The sequence below is a fragment of the Staurois parvus genome, unplaced genomic scaffold, assembly GCF_062004578.1.
Source record: "Staurois parvus isolate SC_StPar_1 unplaced genomic scaffold, SC_StPar_1.0 ptg000050l, whole genome shotgun sequence".
Classification (NCBI taxonomy): Eukaryota; Metazoa; Chordata; class Amphibia; order Anura; family Ranidae; genus Staurois; species Staurois parvus.
In genome coordinates this window covers 3306581-3328785 of record NW_028317846.1, presented here as the reverse complement: position 1 = coordinate 3328785, position 22205 = coordinate 3306581, and the positions used below count along the sequence as shown (strand labels likewise).

The following is a 22205-nucleotide window of genomic DNA, read 5'->3' as shown; positions in this document are numbered from 1 at the left end:
ATATCACCCAACGCTGACCACTCAAGTGTTACAGATACCATCACATTTATCAGTATATTAATTATTGCTATATTAATAATTCATGAACTCTCACACTTTAGACTGTTAGCGCTGATCAGAGCGCCTCACTGTGTCTGCTTTTTAATATTGCTGCTATTCGTTCTATTGCTGCTTCTATTCACCTTATCCTCATTATTTATGTATATGCACGTTTTAGAAATATTTCATTTGATTCATTCATTGCTTGTTGACACAAACTGCTAATCAGCCAATCACATGGCAACTCAAAGCATTTAGGCATCTAAACGTTGTGAAGACACTTGCTGAAGTTCAAATCGAGCATCAGAATAGGGAACGGGGATTTAAGTGACTTTGAATGTGGCATGGTTATAGGTGCCAGATGGACTCGTTTGTGTATTTAAAAAACCTGCTGATCTACTGGGATTTTCATGCACAACCATCTCTAGGGTTTACAGAGATTAGTCCGAAAAATAGAAAATATCTAGTAGTAAGCGACAGTTGTGTGGCCAAAAAATGCCTTACTGATGTCAGAGGAGAATGGGCAGACTGGTTCAGCTGCGACATTCAGATAGTAGGGTCATAATTTGGCACAAACATGAAAGCATGGAACCAGCCTGCTTTGTATCAACGGTTCAGGCTGGTGGTGTAATGGTGTGGGAGATATTTCTTGCACTAGCAAGGTGTACCTAATAAAGTGGCCGGTGATTGTATATTTACAATTTAAAAACAGAATTAAAAAAAAAACAACGATTTATCCATTAGAAATGTGATAAATGAAATCCTAACCCAGGGTTATTTTTGTAAATTCTCCCCAGTTGTTTAAGAAAAGAAAACAGCTTGGGCTGAAATGCTCACCATCAACCTGCGTTGGTCCCATATAGTACCTGTTTTTGCCCAAAATACTCGTATGTTCTCAGTGTTCTGAGCTGAATGATGCTCAGCATCAATCAAACCAACAAGACAGAGTAGTAGGCACAATAGCTACGCCCCTGAGCACAGCGCACTGAACTCACAGTGTTCTGTTTTAGAGAATGTGGTGAAATTAGAGCCACACTCTGCAACATCCAGTATTGCCCACTACTAGAAGACCAAAGAGCAATTTTGTTTGTTTTGCTTTAGAATTTAAACAGATTTGCTATAAACCCAAGGCTTAAAAAAAAAGTTTGTTTTCACAATATATACCCACTTACAACCACAACTTTACACCCTAAATTTGATGTAGTTAGCTAATATGAAGGACAACTTACCCGGTCTGGTGTTTCTATATGGGTCACTTTGACTCTGAAGACCTCTTTTGAAGAAGGCAATGTCAACGGCAAATATTTACATAGTATAGGGGTATACGAGTAACTGCAAAGTAGCTCCTAAAAACATATGCACAAAAAGGTTTTTAGAAAAGTTGAAAAGCAAATGATCAAGTAAACTGTAATCTTCTGTGATACCAAGTTTCTGGGAAAAGGTACAAGTCTCTGAATCACTGTTACACCATCCTTACGTCTGTTTTTCTGTGGCCCTGGGTCAGATAATAGACTACTGCCGGCTATCGGAGTCGTTCCAGGCTTTTAAAGGATCGGGACAACAATGTTGAGATCCATGCTCTGCCTCTCAGCATGCAGCTGGAAGTCGGAGCCAACTGTACCTCCTGCTCTCTAGTACAGCACTCCAGTGAGTGCAAGACAATCACAGCTCTCTGCTTAGGACAGACCAAGAACTAAGTAATCAGCAATCAAGTTCTCGGTCTTAAGAGCTGGAGATACAGCATAGAGGTGAGTATGGATGTTTGTTTTTTAACCATTAGCCGCCCGGCCAATGGCCATTTGGCGTGCTCCCACACATGCGCAGTTTGCGCTAATGCAGAGCCGCGCAGCGGCGCGATCTGTCACCGGCCGTGTACCTCGGACACGGCCGATGACAGATCTGAGTACTGGCCCCCGTTGCTGGTACCATGTGACCTGCTGTGACCAATCACAGCAGGTCACATGACAGTTGTATACAATGGATGGCTTCATTCATGCCATCCATTGTATACTAGTGCCTAGCTGTGAATGGTCACAGCTAATCACATGCACGTCATGTGATTAGCTGTGACCAAATCACAGCTAAGCAAAAAAAAAAAAAAAAAAACCTGAATGAATCGATATCATTCTGGTAAATGCTTGCTTATAGCAAAGTAATTCTTTGCTATAAGCAAATTGTGTAAAAAAAAAAAAATACTGATCACTTCCCCAAAGTAGTACAATGTTACTATGGTGACATTGTACTACTTTGGTCATAGTAAAATATGAAAAAAAAATCTTAAAAAAAAAAAAAAAAAATATAATAAAAAAAAAAAATATATATATATATTTTTTTTTTTCATACTGTCACCAGTCAGTGTCCCTGTTCACCGCCATGCCAGTTATATAATGACGCTGTACTGCACTGGTGACAGTATGTAAAAAAAAAAAATAGTGAAAATAAATTTTTTAATTTTCCAAAAAATGACAAAAAAAATACAACTGCAAAAAACTCCCCATGCCTCTAATGAAGTACGTCTAGCTGTCTACTCTGCAAAAAGGGGTCATTTGGGGGATATCTGTACTATTCTGACATTCTTGGACCTCAAGAAATTAGATTGGCTGTCAGTACTTCAGGATTGATCAATATTCAGATATATACCATAGTTTGTGAACTCTATAACTTTCCTACAAACTAAAAAATACATCCTAATTTGGGTTATTTTCACCAAAGACATGTAGCAGAATACATCTTGGCCTAAATTTATGAAGAACAATTATTTATTTGTAAACTTTTATAACAGAAACAAAGAAAAACGTGTTTGTGGTCTTTTTTGTTAATTTAGCAAAAAATAAAAACCCCAGCGGTGATTAAATACCACCAAAAGAAAGCTCTAGTTGTGTGAAGAAAATGATAAAATTTTAGTTTGGGTACAATGTTGTATGACCGCGCAATTGTCATTCAAAGTGTGAGAGCGCTGAAACGTGAAAAATGGCCTGGGCAGGAAGGTGTAAAATTGCACGGTATTGAAATGGTTAACCACTTGACCACCTGGCCTTTTAATGACACTTTTGTTTACATGTAAAAATCGTTATTTTTTGTTAGAAAATTAGTTAGAACCCACAAACATTTTTAAAGTAGTGGCCCTAGATAATAAAATGGTGGGTTTTGCAATTTTGTATGGGAGAATGTCACCAGCACACCGAGGATGACCAATATGGGTCCAACAGTTTTCATGAACGTTCACTTAGTTACAGCAAGGCAACGTTTCCGAGTCTCACAGGACCTCTTCATCAGCCATGTCACAAACGTTGCCTTGCCTGGTGACATTCTCCCTTGCTGATTCTGATCGGTTCCAGCAGACAGTCGCTGCAGCACCCACTTATACACACAGCCATTTTTAACGCAGGAACGTGTGTGTTTGGATTGTACTCTTGCAATTTCGTATGTCACATGGTATTTGCACAGTGGTTTTAAGAAAGCAATTAAAAAAAATAAACTTTTTTAAGTTTAAAAAACAAAACAATACCTAACCCATTTTTATTGTAAAATATAAAAGATGATGTTACACTGAGTAAATAGATACCACACATGACATGCTTTAAAATTGCACACGCCCGCGTAACGGCAATGACACAAATTTTACTATCTATAGCCGATGCTTTAAAAGCCTTTACAGGTTACCACTTTAGATTTATAGGAGGAGTTCTAGTGCTTGAATTACTGCCCATGATCTGACATTCACGGTGATACCTCACACGTGTGGGATGATCGCAGTTTGTGTGCGTTTGGGACTGATGCGTTCGCCTGCAGGCATCATCCCGGTATAACTGCTTGAAGTCCAGCAAAGTACGGGTAGGTTGCTGATCTGCAAGTGGTTAACCAGTTCCTGCCTGGCCTATAGCAAAATGATGACCGGGCGGGACTCACGCAGGGATCGGATGTGTCCATACATAGCTAATCACAACTGTAAAACAATCACTACAAAGGTGTGTCGTCCCAAAACCTGTATATGAAAAAGCAGCTCTATGTAGTGTAAATATACTGTATACCAAAATCTGTGAAAAATGAAGGCGCTAATCCTACTATTAAAATGAATACCCACAATATTGTGTGAAAAATTATAACCAAAGCATTTTTTTCCAATTCAAAGTCTCAATAAATGTCCATTCTTTCAAATGTTCCCCATGATGCTTTCAGTGATTATTTCAACATTATAGTGCTTTAATTTCATTAATGTGCCCAAACCCAGTGATGTATCCAATCGATGACCTATTTCACCACATGTGGTAAGATTGAATGACTTACCAGAAGTCTATAAGTATAAGAATATCATAATATACAACCAAAATTTGGGGAAGGCAGACATTACAAAGATCTTCTCCAGCTCTCTCCCTTAACAGTGGGATATGGCATGTGTACACTCAAAAGAAAATGGGATCAATACAAAGCACTATGCCCCACCGCTCACCCTGTGTGAGCCGCCGTGCGTTCCAAATTCCAGATCCAAACCACCGAAAGTGACGACATTGGCTGGACCTCAGTGCATTTCGTGGAATTGAGTCATCAGGAAGAGTTGGATTATATAATATGGTTATGCTTATAGACCTCCCCAAGATTAGACTGGCAATGATAAGCTCTACAAAATCCGCCTACTAATTTTTTTTCCCCCAAGAAATTTGCTGAAGTGTATGTCCCTGACCAAAACATCTGTGTGGACGAGTCCCTTGTCCACTTTACTGGGTGGCTGGGAATCAAGCAGTACATTCCCTGCATGGGCCAGGTACTGATTGAAGCTCAAAAAGCTCTGTGCCACAGGATATGTGCACTCTTTTTCTGTTTGTACGAAGGCAAAGACTCTCAGCTCCAGCCCCGAGTGCCCAACCTACATTGGCACAAATGGAAAAATTGTTTGGGACCTGGCATTTCCACTATTAAAGAAGGGGTATCACATCTACCTGGTTGGCTATTACACAAAAAAACAAAAGGAGAAGAAAAAAAGCTGCACACCTAAAAGGCTAACCTCAAAAGAAATGTATTATGCACCATAAACAGTAATAGGCCATCGGAGACATGATAATCCTGCATGACAGAGGACTCTACCCCCGAGATATCAAGAGGGAACACTCAGGGATGGACCAAGGATGGAGTCAGTCCACTGGGACTAACCTGACCTAACCCTCCAACACTTGACCCAAACCACCCCACCATTCCCCCACAAGGAACCCCTCCACTAGATGGAGGACCCTTATGTCCCACCACCCCCATCACAAAGGAGAGAGAGGAGCTGAGGGAGATAATACCAGCCCACTGACACCACCAACACCCACTAGATGGAGCATAAGCCTACTGCACACACCAGGGGCTCCTGGAAGTACCAACCATAGAGATATATTACACAGCTAAACAACAAACATCAATGCATAAACTTATAGCATTAATCCTAGATTGTAAGCTCGAAAGAGCAGGGCCCTCGATCCCCTCATGTTATGCATTGTATTGTTGTTGTTCTGTCCCCCTTTGTAATGTACAGCGCTGAGCGAACTATTGGTGCTTTATAAATACTGTATAATAATAATTAATATATATAGCAATATGCAAAAGCCAGTGTGGCCATAGCCGCTGGCCAAAGAGGATCACAAGGTATAAAGTCACTGTACAGGGCAAAAGCCTCAAAGTCCATGCAATACTTGGTATAAATAACCTCTTGTGTGACCAGAGACAGATGGATGGAGGCAGTAATGAAGGTAAGGCAATGAAAAGGTATTGCATGCAAAGGCTGTGAGAAAATGGATGACACTGGTGCAGCCTGCTGAAATCAATCAGCTAATAGCCAGAGAAGATATGACAGCCATGGAGTGAGGATGGTCAGCTGGTAACTGGGAGTTCAGTACTATAGTACATACTGGTGAAACTCAAAAAATTAGAATATCGTGCAAAAGTTAATTTATTTCAGTAATGCAACTTAAAAGGTGAAACTACTATATGAGATAGACTCATTACATGCAAAGCAATATAGTTCAAGCTGTAATTTGTCATAATTGTGATGATTATGGCTTACAGCTCATGAAAACCCCAAATCCACAATCTCAGAAAATTAGAATATTGTGAAAAGGTGCAATATTCTAGGCTCAAAGTGTCCCACTCTAATCAGCTAAATAAGCCATAACACCTTCAATGGGTTCCTGAGCCTCATGGGAAAGACTGCTAACCTGACAGTTGTGCAGAAAACCATCATTGACACCCTCCATAAGGAGGGAAAGCCTCAAAAGGTAATTGCAAAAGAAGTTGGATGTTCCCAAAGTGCTGTATCAAAGCACATTAATAGAAAGTTGTGTGGAAGAAAAAGGTGCACAAGCAGCAGGGATGACCACAGCCTGGAGAGGATTGTCAGGAAAAGGCCATTCAAAAGTGTTGGGGACTTTCACAAGGAGTTGACTGAGGATGGAGTCAGTGCATCAAGAGCCACCACACACAGACGGATCCTGGACATGGGCTTCAAATGTCGTATTCCTTGTGTTAAGCCGCTCCCGAACAACAAAAAGTCAGAAGCGTCTTACCTGCGCTAAAGAAAAACAGACCTGGTCTGTTGCTCAGTGGTCCAAAGTCCTCTTTTCTGATGAGAGCAACTTTTGCATCTCATTTGGAAACCAAGGACCCAGAGTATGGAAGAAGAATGGAGAGGCACAACACTGCAAGATGCTTGAAGTCCAATGTGAAGTTTCCACAGTCTGTGTTGATTTGGGGAGCCATGTCATCTGCTGGTGTTGGTCCACTGTGCTTCTATAAGTCTAGGGTCAACGCAGCCATCTACCAGGAGATTTTGGAGCACTCCATGCTTCTTTCCGCAGACGAGCTTTATGGGGATGCTGACTTCATTTTCCAGCAGGACTTGGCACCTGCCCATACTGCCAAGAGCACCAAAACCTGGTTCAATGACCATGGGATTACTGTGCTTGATTGGCCAGCAAACTCGCCTGACCTGAACCCCATAGAGAATCTATGGGTCATTGCCAAGAGCAAGATGAGCGACATGAGATCGAACAATGCAGAAGAGCTGAAGGCCGCTATTGAAGCATCCTGGTCTTCCATAACACCTCAGGAGTGCCACAGGCTGATAGCTTCCATGCCACGCCGCATTGAGGCAGTAATTGCTGCAAAAGGGGCCCAAACCAAGTACTGAGTACATATCCATGCTTATACTTTTCAGAGGTCCGATATTGTTCTATGTACAATCCTTGTTTTACTGATTGCATGTAATATTCTAATTTTCTGAGATTGTGGATTTGGGGTTTTCATGAGCTGTAAGCCATAATCATCACAATTATGACAAATCATGGCTTGAACTATCTTGCTTTGCATGTAATGAGTCTATCTCATATTAGTTTCACCTTTTAAGTTGCATTACTAAAATTTTTGCACGATATTCTAATTTTTTGAGTTTCACCTGTAGTAGACAGCCTATGTGGTAGAGGATATTGTAGGAGTAAATCGGCGACATGAACGTGTATGACCAGTCCAGCCTGTGAGCTGCACAGCTGATATGACTAGGGTAGCATCACAAATCGCTAGTACTTACAGTACGATGGAACCCCTGGGTCCTGTGAGGATAAAGGTGAAATAACAGTGGAACCTCCAAATCCAGCAAAAAATCTGCCTGCACTCCCGTGAATGGCGGCCAGTCCTCAAGTTCAAGCCTAGCAAATGGCTCAAGGATAGATGTGTGGCTGTAAAAGATCCAGGTATGCACCACAGCATGTTGAGATGGCATGTGGATGTCAGAGGGAGGCACCTGTCAGCTGAAGTGGGCAGGACGAAACACGTCAGCTGACACGTGCCTCCCCCCCTCCCTCTGACATCTGCATGCTATCTCCACATGCTGTGATTCTCTTTGGCCAGCGGCCGTGGCCACACTGGCCTTTGCATATTGCTATATATACTAATGCTATATGTTTATGCATTGATGTTTGTTCTTTAGCTGTGTAACATACCTGTATGGTTGGTAGGTACTTCAAGGAGCCCCTGGTGTTTGCAGTAGGCTCACTCTCCATCTAGTGGGTGTTGGGGCGGGGGGGTTTGGGGGTGTCAGTTGGCTGGTATTATCAGCCACTCTCTTTCCTTTGTGAGGGGGGTGGTGGAACATGAGGGTCCGCCATCTAGGGACGGGGTTCCTTGTGAGGGTATTGGTGGGGTGGTTTGGGTCAGGTTACTCCCAGTGGACCAACTCCATCCTTGGTGGTCCATTCTTGGGGGGGGGGGGGGTGTTAGAGTCCTCTGCCATGCAGGATTATCATGTCTCCGATGGCTTATTACAGTTTATGGTGCATAAAAATTTCTTTTGAGGTTAGCCTTTTTTCTTCTTCACCTTTTGTTTTTTGCATATTGATTAGGTAGCACCCTTCCAGACACTCTGGTGGCACCTCCACTTTTATACATTGTACGTGGATTCCCCTGCATTTCCCAATTCCCTTTTCCCTGATTTGTGTAACGATTACACAAGTCTGCCCCTTTTCCGCCACATGAACCTCCAGAAAACCTTGGCCTGCGGTACCACCCAAACAAACAGGAAAGGCTTCCTGGTGACTACAAGGCTACAAAGGAGGGAATCAGCAAGTCTGAGGAACGATGAAGTGTTGGCCATGAACTGGAGGGATAAGAGGGGTGTGTATATCCTGTCCACCATCCACAATTTAACTGATCAGAAGCTACAGGCCTATTTATTGTTCTTGGTGGATGGGTGGCCCCGAATCAATCTTTGGGGGTGATTCATTCTGGGGAACCGGATCAACTGTTCCCTTGGTTGGTGCTAATTGGGTGGCTCTCGCTAGGATTTCCCCTCTAGTTACATCCTAACCCTCTGGGGGATTCCCTGATGGCTGTGCTCCCTGGTTTGTTGCCCTTGGGGGTCCCTTTGCTGGATGTTGTCTACATTGCGGGACTTGATTCTTGTCCAGCCCTATGGGTAGATGGTGGTCTGGCAAGGATTTCCAAGATGGCGCGGACATCATTGCACGTGTGACGTCACATCAGCTGGGAGGAGTTGGCGCATGCATGATGGGTACCACTGGGCATTCGCATCCTGCCAATGAGGTCAGACCCCAGCAAGATAGGAGGGATTTAAAAGGACCGCCATGCCATGGATGTTTGACCACGGTTTTTACACCAGGGAGTACTATTTGTGAATGGTCTCTGTCAGAACTTTTACACTCGGTGAGAAGAGGGGGATTGTTGGGCGGGTTAGATTTTTTTTATCTATTGGAATTGTTGCTAGAATTGTTCAGTCTTGCCTATCCTTTGTAGAGCCAAAACCAAAAAAAATAAAATAATTATTCAAATATATTAATAGTTAAAAGGTCTGGGCCCTTTACAAAACAATCTAGAGTGGGTGATGGGACAAAGAGAGGGCACATTTATTAAATACCTTTTTCAGCTCTGTCTATACAAAGGAGCATGGGGGAGCTCTTGTCCATAACAGGCATGTTATTGACACAGCTCCAGATGATCCACATTGGCTCACAATTGATATGATCCAGGGTTGAAGGTTTTGTGCAGTACACAGTGTGATGCATGTATGCGGCAATGAAGCAACAGCTCCAGGATGGATATCGCTGTGACAGATGTGTGCGTCTTGCCCTTCTGGAAACTTGCATTAGAGATCTGGAGAAGCAAGTTGCAACACTGGGCAGAACCGATAACCCTGAAGGTGGTCTTCTGCTCTGTGAGCAGGTAGCTAATGGGAGCGATGTGGAGGGGCTAATCAAGATTATCAGGTAGGAAGATGGGTTACGGTAATGAGAGGGAGTGGTAGGGGCTCACAGAAAAGGAAGGCTGGCCCTGGGCTTGAGCACCCAAAAAGATTTGCTAAGTTGGGTGAAGATGTGGGAATGGCAAGCTCAGGGGTGGCAGCCCTGGATGTCACTGCTAACCCTAACAGCCGGGAGGGCAGACCATCTGGGACGGGTGGTGAGGGTAGTGCAGGAAGGCCTAGACAGCTGGTGGTAGTAGGGGATTCAATAATCAGAAGGACTGAATAATTTGTCGCCAGGATCGGCTCAACCGAATGGTTTGCGGTCTTCCTGGTGCCAGGGTTCAGCATGTGGTGGACCGGGTTGATAAATGACTGGGAGGGGCGGAGCATGACCCGGCTGTCTTGGTTCATGTTGGAACCAATGACAGAAAACATGGAAAGTGGAGGCTCCTTAAGAATCAATTTAAATAACTAGGCTGCACGTTGAAGGGAAGGACCTCCAAGGTGATATTCTCTGAAATATTACCTGTGCCATGCGCAGCTCAGGAAAGACAGGGGGAGATTAAAGAACTCAATGCATGGCTGAAGACCTAGTGTAAGAGGGAAGGATTTGGGTTTCTAGAGCACTGAGCTGACTTTTCATTATGGTGCAACCTATATGCTAGAGATGGCTTGCACTTAAATGGAAGGGGGTCTGCTGTGCTAGGGGAGAGGTTTATGGGAAGGCTGGAGGTGTATTTAAACTAGGATCAAGGGGGGGAGGGAGAATTAGATTATAACAGAGTAGACAGATCAAATAGGGGTCAGTACTTAGTGGTGGGTGGAATGAGGAAAGATGGGGGAAAGGCTATGGCAGATAAGAAGGTTCTCATGTTACAAACAACCAGTGGAATTGGTACTATTTGTATGAAAATAAAAAATATGCAAAACATATGTGAACAAGGTGTCAATTAAAGTGTTTGTTCGCCAATGCCAGAGGTCTGCCAAGCAAAAGGTGAGTTGGAAGCTTTGGTGCATGAAGAGAACTATGATTTAATTGGTATTACTGAATATTGGCCTAATTCTTCACATGACTGGGCCATTAATATTCCTGGCTATGTTCTCTTTCGGAGAAACAGGGTAAATAGTTAAGGTGGTGGTGTCTGTCTCTATGTGAGAAGTGATCTCAGAACGAGTGTGAAAGAGGACCTAGTTGATGGCGTGTGTGATGAGGCTGAAGTATTATGGGTGGAACTGCACATGGGGATGCGTACTACAAAGGTAATCGGCGTTTGTAATAGGCCTCCCAGTGTTAATGAGGAGGTGGAAACTCAGCTCATTGCAAAGATCAAAAGGGCTGAGACAGTGATAATGGTGGATTTTAACTACCCGGAAATTGACTGGAGTAATGGTACTGCAGGAACAGTTAAAGGGCTACATTTTTTAAACCTACTACAGGATAATGTTATGGTACAGTTCATAGAAGCCCCTACTAGGAATGATGCTCTGCTGGACCTGGTAATCTCAAACCATGCAGAGCTTATTACGAATGTCTATATAAAAGAACATCTGGGTAGCAGTGACCATAACATGATTTAATTTATTGTTAGCTGTAAACATCAAGCACATACGGGAAAAATAAAAATGCTCAATTTCAAAAAAGCTAATTTTCCAAGGCTAAGAGCTGCTCTCCAAGACTTAGACTGGGAGGGAATATTGGCATCAATGAACACAACACAGAAATAGGAGTTCTTCAAAAAGACTATGTGAATACACTGCAAAATATATTCCCATGGGCAACAAGTTTAAAAGGCTGGAGTGGGTGATAGGGGACAAAGAGAAGGCAAATTCATTTAATACCTTCTTCAGCTCTGTGTATACAAAGTAGCATGGGGGAGCTCTTGTCCATAATGGGTATGGTATTGACACCGCTCCAGACTGATATGATCCAAAAATATTTAGACAGTATAAAGGTGAAAAAAAAGCACCTAGACTGGATGGCTTACACCCACGGGTGCTTAAAGAATTGAGCTCTGTCATTTCAAAGCCATGTTTCTAATTTTTAGGGACTCTAATAACTGGAATAGTACCACTGGATTGGCGTAAGGCCAATGTGGTGCCAATATTTAAAAAAGGGTCAAAATCTTTACCAAGTAATTATAGACCTGTTAGTTTAACTTCTATAGTTGGAAAGATACTGGTGAGTTTAATAAAAAGAACTCAGATGAGTTCTTGCTGGAAAAAAATATTTTAAGCAACAGACTGCATGGATTCATGAAAGACAGAAGTTGTCAAACAAATCTGATTTCTTTTTATGAGGAGGTGAGCAAAACTTTGGATAGAGGGGTGGCGGTGGACGTGGTATACTTGGATTTTGCAAAAGCATTTGACACAGTTCCTAGGGGCTTGGAAAAAATCTCTATGTAAATGGGTAGAAAACTGGCTAAAAGATCCTATACAAATAGTGGTTAATGATTCATACTCTGAATGGTCTAGGGTTGTCAGTGGTGTACCCCAGGGTTCAGTGTTGGGACCCTTACTTCCCCCCGGCTAAAAGAAAGAAATTTCCTTTTAAGTTTATTTCCCCGAGTTAAAAGAAACAATGGTTCCTTTTAGTTTCTTAAAAGAAAATAAGTTTCCTTTAACTCTGGGGAAAGTGACAGCTAATTCTGTGAGCTATAGTGAAGAAAAAAAAAAAAAGCCGGCAATTGCATTTAAAAATCGCTCCGACATACACTTTGTACTGCGAAAAAAAATTTGTACTAAAATTTGTAAACCGAGGCATTATTTTCAATGGCTTTTCATTCGTAAACCGAAAATTATGTTAACCGAGGTGTTCAGAAACCAAGGTAGACCTGTAATAAAGAAAATAAACTAGTGAAGCTGTTTTTTATGGAAAGAAGAAGAGGTCTATCACCTACAGACACTAGCAAAATACTGAGGACTCACAGAGAGGGGTAGGGTTATAGGGGAGTCCTCAAAAGCTTGCCAGTGTCCAGTCACCTGAAGGTACAAGCTTATATCTCATTGTTTATTAATAAGTTGCCTGTGTCATGTACTGTATGAGCAAGAATCTTTTTCATAGCATAAATCTCAGCAAAAAGATTGGGATGGGTGTACTATATACCCTCTCGAGATTGTGCACTTTGAGGACTGGTGCAATCAATCTATGTGTGTATGGGAACAGCTATTTTAACCTAGGCATTGACCATGTTCCTGTGGCTATGTCAATGCAGAAGATGGCAGCAGGAGTGCCAGAAAATGTTGTGTTTTTGCCAAAATATTCGGGTGGGAATGCGTCAGCCAGGAGACATGAAGCAGTTACCTCATCCTCCTGAGACAAGGTCTGAAAAGGAGAAGAAGAAAATTGCTGGCATCAAGAAACGTTACAGTGTTGCTAAAGGCAGATTGCAAAAAAACAAAACAAAAACATGTCATGCTCACCTTCTCTGTACAGTGGTATTGCACAGAGTGGCTCGATCCTTCTCTTCTCAGGTCCCCCGTTGACGATCCTGGCTCCTCCTCTGTGTGTCCTCATAGAAAGCCGGTTCCTTGGGAGGGACACACTGCATTCTCGCTCCCAAACTGTGTGTCTACAGAGCAACAATCCATAGACACACGCAGCGGGACTTACTTAACCCCCCCACTTCCTCTTCACCACATATGACCAACAGCAGCAAGAGCCAAAGGTTCCTGCTGCTGTTCGAGTCCCTGTGTGAAGAGGAAGTGAGGGTAGAAGAAATACACATGTTCAGAGCACTGATCTCTTTTCCCCTCTCTTCCCCTTCATACAGCGAAACTAAAATCCTTTTTTACCTTAATGCAAGCAAAGCATTAAGGTTATAAAAAAACGTTTTTAGGTTTAGTATCACTTTGGAATACAAAATGGCTGAGGTTGCCACAATAAAGTGAATAACACAAAAAATCCTCTGCACTATGCACTGCTGATTGCCTTAGTGAAAGGCAGGAACGGGTGTAGATACACAGGTGAACCCCCCCCCCCCCAAAGGGGTCATCAGGATCTGGTAATCATAGAAATGGACCATGGCCCTAAACCTATACAGCACCCTGTGGCGGACTACAAACACTGCACTGGGTGCCTAGGTGGGCTTTTAAAATAGGATCCAGTGCCTGAAGAAAAGATTACAGGCTGGTCTCAGACAGCGGGGTCTGGGAACAGTCCCCCAATGTATACAAAGTGTAAACGATACAGAAAACTGCTAGATAGCCCAGGGCAGTAAGCAGTTAGATTTTAGTAGAAGTTTCAAAGAGAAAAACTAAATGTTAACCGCTTCCCGTCTGCCCTATAGCAAAAATAAGGCTACAGGGCGGCAAGGGTGCGCAAAATCATGTATATATACATAATTTTGCATTTCCGGGTAGGGCACGTGCGAGCCATGCGCGCATCTTACCCATGCCGCCATTCACGGCTGCGGCTGTCAATCACTAGGTCCCACCCAGTGATTTCCAAGGATCTCCAATGGGGAGGAGAACTGTTTTGTTTACTAACAGTTCTCCTCCCTGTCAGCTCGTGCACACTGCTTTGGAAGGCTGTGCACAGCACAACCATCACACTCCAAGCACACAGTTACCCCTTATGTTAACCTGTTCCTCCCCAGCGTAGTACAGTGTTAGTGCTTTTTTTTTTTTTAGCACTGATCACTGTATTGGTGTCACTGGGGATGTCAGTGACACCAAGTCAGTTCCCCCTAGTGTCAGAATGTCCGCCGCAAACAAGATATGTCCGCCGCAGTCCTGCTGATCGCCGCCATTACTAGTAAAAATAAAAAAATCCCAGTATATATACCGCCATTAGTAAACGCAATAACTTTTACGTAAACCAATTAATTTACACGTATTGGGATTTTTTTTTAGCAAAGAAATGTAGCAAAATACATTTTGCCATAAATGTATGACGAAATTTGAGTTTTTAAATCTTTTTTTACTGGACAGGTTTAATAGCAAAAAGTCAAAAATATTGTTTTTTTCTCAAAATTGTCGGTCATTTTATTTTTTAGCGCAAACAATAAAAACAGCACATGGGAAAAAAGGATGTAAATTTCATTTGGGTGCAGCGATGTAGGATCGTGCAATTGTCAGTTATAGTAATGTAGCGCCATAACGCAAAAAATGGCCTGGTCAGGAAGGGAGGCAAATCCTCAGGAGGGCAAGTGGTTAACAAAGGGCAACAAAAAAAATAAAAAATCCAGATGAAAACAGGTCAATAAACTAAAAACACTAGCAAAAAGTTGAAGTGTCACAGGGCAGGGTTATATGGCGTGCTCTGCAGGTGGCCCTAGCAAGTCACATGACGTATGCTAAATATAACAGATGGTCCAAGACTACAAGTGTGTCCTGTATGATCAAGACAATGAAGCATGTTGATAGTTGAAGGAGTTATTCTGTTATGACCTTAGTTTTTTTGTTTCTCCAATTCTCCTGAGGCAGCAGCATAACCCAAAAATGAATTACTGTGTTCTTCAAGAAATAAGTTTTAATTTGGATTCCCACATGTGCAGTGCGGATTGAAGGTCAGGTAGCACAGCTAATTAACACAGTAGTTGTTGAGCAGTTCAGGACAGGTTCAGATCAGGATTTTATCCTGTTCACAACTGATGACATTTGCAGTTTAAAAATGGTTCCCATAGAAGTCATTAGCCTGTAATCTGCACCTGAACAGGAAAACACTGCTCAGAAATAGTACAAGAATCTTTTTCAAACTGCATTGCCAGTGCACTGGATATATGTAAACAGGCACCATAGGAAGCAATGTTATTTCACATCTCATGTGGATTGGATGCGGTTCAAATCTCATCCAATCCGCATATATGTGAACCGTTACTTAGAGTAATAGCAGCATCAAACATGGTACAACAGTGACAAGAAAAAAATGCTCGGTTCCTTAAAAGGTTAAAGAAAATCTAAATACCAAGTATGGAGCCTCTCATAGCTAACGTCTCCTGAACATAATTGCCTGGCTGTAATTGAAAACCAGACCTTCAGTAGTAGGGATGCACTGAAATTTTGGTGGTGGAAACGTGTTGGCAGAAATGGAAAAAAAAAAAGCACAGATACAGGTGCCGAAAAAAACCCACCCCTCACCACCCAGTAGTTCTCAGCCTTACCTGCACTGGGCATAGAGATGAGTGAAGGAAAGATGGCCGCCACTCATCTCTATTCCTTGGAGGACCGGATTGATATCACTTCCCATTCTGGCCATTTTTTTTTTAAGCACTAGATCAGTGCTTTTTTTTTTTTTTTTTTTTTAATCTAATGCTTTGCATTGCAGAGGAGAGATGTGGGGTCTTATTGACCCCATCTCTCTAAATAAAGAGAAAGAGAATCTGTCACTAATTATTTCAATCACAAGGGATGCATGCATTCCTTGTGATAAGAGTAAAAGTGATTAATTTTTTTTTTAAAGGGGCAGTGAAAGAAAAAAAAAAAGTTTAAAGTGCCCCCATCCCCCCGTGCTCGCACGTAGTGGTGTACGCATACATAGGCCATGCCCACATATGTAAACAGTGTTCAAACCACACACGTAAGGTATTGCCATGAACATCAGGGCAAGAGCAATAATTCTCGCACTAGACCTCTTCTGTAACGCTACACTGCTAACCTGTAGAAATTTGTAAAGCATCACCCATGGAGATTTTTAAGTACCATAGTTTCACGCCATTCCACGAACGTGTGCAATTTTAAAGCGTGACATGTTGGGTATCTATTTACACCCCGTAACATCCTCTTTCATATTTTACAAAACAATTGGGGGTATATATTTTTTTTAACCAGTGAATTTCTTTCCAAAAAATATTATTCATTTTTAAAAACTGCGCATTTCGTTTTCTGACCAAGTGCATTTTGACTTTTCGTTTTCGGCACCAGAATTTTCATTTCTGTGCACCACTATTCAGCAGTGCCAATGACCTGAAAAAAATATGCAAATCTGAGTTTCAGTTTGACTTTGTGTTTTTGTCCCAGATAAGTGACTTAGTGAGTACTAAAGCCAGAAACGGCCTGAAAATTATAATTTTCATAAAAAAGGTAGCCTCCATATTTTCTTCAGTATAAGTTTCTTGGAAAGAAAGATACAAATAACATTACATACCTGGAAATCAGTGCCCCAAAATTTTTCATGGGAAATTTTGAAGAAACTCTGGTTTTCCTACAAAGAACCAAAATATATAGTTTTTTTTAAAACCCCAGAAATAAAAACCATGAAATAATATTTGCAAGACTTATCAAAATTATAACAATGAAAGAGCACTTGTGAATTAAATGGCATAGCTTAGTGATGGAAATCTAGAGAAACTGCTACACTTACATGTGATCATGACAGGTCCTCTTGACGAGCTGCATGAGACATTTTCATGATGTCATACAGACAGGCCTACTTTACTACCAGTTTTAGCCACTGCTTTATTAGTACAGTGCCATAATGACAACTGCTTAACTGCTTCCTGCCCTCCACATAAGGAAATGACGGGCGCAAGGCACTTCTCTTGTTCTGGGAGGACATCATATGATGTCCTCCCACTCTAACCACGCGTGTGCGCCCCCGGGGCCCGTAGCGTGGCGATCAGTGGTGCGCTGTGTCCCTGGGACACAGTGGATCACTGATCAACCGAAAGAGCCGAAGATGTCGGCTCTGTGTTGTGATCAGCTGTGTCCAATCACTGCTGATCGCATATAAATAAGGAAATGCCAGTTATCGTCATTTCTCTCCTCACGAGCTTTCACGCTGACAGCTCGTGAGGAGAGGAGAGCCGGTAATCAGAGGGGCCATGTACACTGATCATCAGGGCACTGATGACGAGTGTGTCCTGATGATCAGTGTAGTCTCAGCAGTGCCACCTGCCAGTGCCCATCAATGCCACATATCAGTGCCTACTAGTGCCCATCCATGCCACATATCAGTGCCTACTAGTGCACATCAATGCCACATATCAGTGCCCATCTGAGCTGCCTTTCAGTGCCACCGATCAATGCCAGTCAGTGCCGCCTATCAGTATTGCCAATCAATGCCGCCTATCAGTGCGCATCAATGCCGCCCATCAGTGTGCATCAGTGCCACCTATCAGTGCGCATCAATGCCGCCCATCAGTGTGCATCAGTGCCGCCTATCAGTGCGCATCAATGCCGCCCATCAGTGTGCATCAGTGCCGCCTATCAATGCCCGTCAGTGCTGCCTATCAGTGCGCATCAGTGCCGCCTATCAGTGCCATATATGAGTGCTGCCTTTCAGTGCCCATCAGTGCCACCTACTAGTGCCTCCTCATCAGTGCCAATCAGTGCAGCCTATCACTGCAGCCTCATTAGCGCACATCAGTGAAAGAGAAAAATCACTTATTTCCAAAATTTTATAACAAACTAAGAAAAAACTTTTTTTTTCAAAATTTTCAGTTTTTGGCTTGTTTAGCAAAAAATAAACCCAGAGGTGGTTAAATACCACCAAAAGAAAGCTGTCTCAAAAAAATGATAACAATTTCATATGGGTACAGTGTTGCATGACCGCACAATTGTCTTTCAAAGTGCGACAGCGCTGACAGCTGAAAATTAACCTGGGCAGGAAGGGGGTATAAGTGCCCTGTAGGCAAGTGGTTAAAGTAGAACTTTAGATGGGGTGGCAGTAGCAGCCTTGATGTGCATACTAGCACTTGCCTCTGAGCTCATTGCTTCCTGCAGCTACATCTTCTGCACTTTCTTCAGTTGTGGCATTTTCCTTCTTTGGCCATTGGGCAGCCAATGATGATCTGAAATCCTGAGTATGCATACTGGAGTTACATTACCCTATTTTACAATGCCAAAAAGTGGTCCGGGACTGTATGCTGCATTGCACAACACCACAGCCAGTGCGCTTAGGTAGCAGACAGTAAAATATACAAGGTAGTTCCTATTCCTACTTGAAATATACTGCCACTGGCAGGAATAACTCCTGCCAGCCCCACTAAGCATTAACTGTTCCACTGCCAGAGCCAATTTTGCATTTTTTGCATACATTTAACCACTTGCCCTCCGTGGACCAGGCTATTTCAACTGGTAATTGCGTGGTCATGCAATGATGTACCCAAATGAAATTCATGTTTTTTTAACAGAAATAGAGCTTTTGATGGTATTTGATCACCAATGGTTTTTTTAATTTTTGTGATATAAACTAAATAAGACTGAAAATTTTGAAAAATAAATTACATTTTTTACTTTTGGTTTTAAACAAATATATGGTAAACAAAGTTAGTAATACATTTAGGCCAAAATGCATTCTGCTACATGTACTTGGTAAAATAAAATCCCAATAAATGTATATGAATTGGCTTGTGTGAAAGTTATAGCGTCTACAAACTATGGTACAGGGGCGGAAAACTCATGGGGCCCCCGGGCAAAAGGGGATCATGGGGCCTGTGTCCACGCCCACACTCAAACCACACCCAAAAAAGCCTCTGAAAGGGACCAGGGGCATCTCATGGCACCCCATACTGATCATGGGCCCTCGGGGCAAAGTTGTCAGCTAACCACTTGCCGTCCAGAGGATTTCCATCCATTCCTGACCAAGCCATTTTTTGCAATACAGCACTGCGTTACTTTAATAATTGCGCGGTCATGTAATGCTGCACCCAAATGAAATTTATGTCCTTTTTCTCTCGCAAATAGAGCTTTCAATGGTATGTGATCACATCTGCATTTTTTATTTATTGCGCTATAAACAAAAAAACAGCGACAATTTTGAAAAAAAAAAAAACAAAGAAAAAATATGCTACAAAACCTATCCAGTAAAAAAAATTTAAAAGATCAAATTTCATAAATTTAGGCCAAAATGTATTCTGCTACATGTCTTTGCTAAAAAATGCCCATACATGTAAATGGATTGGTTTACGTGAAAGTTATAGCATCTACAAATGGCAGTATATATATTGGAATTCTATTTTTACACTAGTAATGGTGGCAATCAGCGACTTATAGGGGGACTGTGGTGGGCATTCTGACACTGCTGAACAGGTACTGCAAAGAATCCATTTGCAAATTGTCCAGTAAGACAGGTGATGTAGGAAATCAAAGTTAAACTCCAGACAAATATCAATGTACATGGCATGTAACGAAGTTCCATGCTGAAATACATGCAGTGACGTCCCAAAATGACAGTCAGTGACATCCCAATGACACTAATACAGTGATCAGTGGTAATAAAAAGTACTGACACTGTAGTAATGACACTGGGCAGGAAGGGGTTAACATCTGGGGCGATCAAAGGGTTACTGTGTGTGCTTTACTAGGGAAACATGCCACTGTGTATTTCTCTGCTGTGCAGAGAATTACACAGCAGCATGTGATTGCTGGCAGAAGAGACACCTGTGTTGTTTACACACAGGTTTCTCCCCTGGCACTACTTTTCAGCGATCGCCGAGCATATTTCCGCATATCACTTCCTCACTACCTGTCACACTTTCAGAGGCAGTAAAATGCCAGAATAGTACACCCCCCCCCCCATCCTCAAATGACCCCTTTTTGGTAAGCAGACACCCCAAGGAATTTGATAAGAGGCACAGTGAGTATATTGCAGATATAATTTTTGTCACAGGGTTCTGAAAAAGAAGAAAAGAAAAAATATATTTCCGGTTTCATTCTTCATTTTCTAAAAACTTGTGGCAACAAATGAGATCTGCAAAATACTCACCATGCCTCTGTGCAAATACCTTGGAGTGTCCACTTTCCAAAAAGGGGTCATTGGGGGGTGCTTCTACTATCCTGGCATTTCAGGGCCAACATTAGAAGCTTATGCCAGACATCACCCACTTTTCTAACCACTTGAATACCAAGCCTTTTCTGAAACTTTTTTTTACTTGATAGAACTGTTTTTTTTCCTATAAAATTACTTTGAACCCCTGAACATTCTATTTTTTTTTTTTTTAAAGCGGACACCCTAGAGAATAAAACAGTCTGTGTTGAAATTTTTATATCACACAGTATTTGCACAGCGATTTTTCAAACGCAAAGTTTTTGGAAAAAATACACTTTTTAGAATTTGAAAGCACAAAAACACAATATACTGCCCAATTGTTTGATAAACTATAAAAGATGATGTTGCGCCGAGTAATTGGAAACCAACCATGACATACTTTAAAACTAACCATGCCCGTGCAACGACGACAAATTCTGTAAATTAGTAATATTCATAGGCGATGATTTTAAAGCCTTTTACAGGTCATCCCTTTAGATTTATACAGGTGTTCTAGTGCTAAAATTACTGCCCTTGATCTGACATTCATGGTGATACCTCACATGCATGGTGCATTCTCTGTTTACATACTGCCATGGTACTGCAGCTTGCATTTGCCTTTGCTCGGGATGGAGGTGATTTTTTTTATTTTTTTTTAATATATTTTTTGCTTTTTCTTATTTTTACAGTGTCCTTTTGTTTTTTTTCTTTTGATCACTTTAATTGTTATCACAGGACATGTAAATATATCCTGTGATAGCAATAGGCAGTGACAGGTACTCTTTTCTAAGAAATCTGGGGTCCATTAGACGCTAGATCTCTCCTCTGCCCTTCAAGCATCTAATCACACCAAGATCGGTGTGATCAGATGCTTACCAATTTTAAAATGGCGCTGTTTATATCTGGAAAAACGGAAATGATGAAATGCTTGTAGATTACAGTCTCAGACCATAGAGATGCTTGGAGGCATTCCAGTCTCCCATCAGCTCTATTGTTAGCCAGCTGAACTGCTGGCTGCATGTTCTGGTTCCCCAGTGGGACAGGAAAACCCAGGAAAACCTTGAAAGGCGGCGGGAGGGGTGAGGGAGTCGCTTCCCACTGCTTGCAAAAGCGATCCAGGGGCTAGGATTGTTTTTACATGAAAGTCGACCGCCAGCTGAAAAAAACGTTACCAGGAGGATGCCTGTAGCTGCAGGGATCATCCCAGTATAATCAATACAACCACAATTCATTCTTTTTTGTAATGTACAGTTGTGTTCAAAATAATAGCAGTGTGTTGAAAAAAGCGAATAAAGCTCAAAATCCTTCTAATAGCTTTTATTTCCATACACACAAATGCATTGGGAACACTACACATTCTATTCCAAATCAAAACATGAAGAAAAATATATCAAATTTGTGGTGTTCCTCTAAAAATTGAACAAAAGTGAATATTAGACTGTTCAAAAACAAATAGCAGTGTTTGTATTCTTCTTTACAAACTCAAACATTCACTATATAAACTGAAAAATGTTTGAAGATTTTGCTTTCCTTTGAATCACTTAATATTTAGTTGCATAAGCACTGTTTTTGAGAACTGCTGTTTCTGTGTTGCATGGAGTCAACCAACTTCATTCCAGCCCAGGATAATTGGACTACATTCCAAAGTTCTTTATTTCTTGGTTTTGCCTCAGAAACTGCATTTTTGATGTCACCCCACAGGTTTTCTATTGGATTAATATCCAGGAATTGGGCTTCCCACTCAATAAC

The 22205-nt window shown here is 41.8% G+C and overlaps 1 protein-coding gene across 1 annotated transcript in view; it reads right to left on the bottom strand.

Moving 5' to 3' along the window:
• The window catches only part of RNF17 (ring finger protein 17), a 458697-nt gene that overhangs the window by 74215 nt on the left and 362277 nt on the right, over positions 1-22205 (bottom strand). The window contains exons 31-32 of the mRNA XM_089666019.1: positions 16854-16910; positions 1269-1385 (exon numbers count right to left, since the gene is read on the bottom strand). Of these exons, the coding sequence (XP_089522145.1) occupies positions 1269-1385; positions 16854-16910 (174 nt within the window). The remainder of the gene's footprint in view (positions 1-1268; positions 1386-16853; positions 16911-22205) is intronic.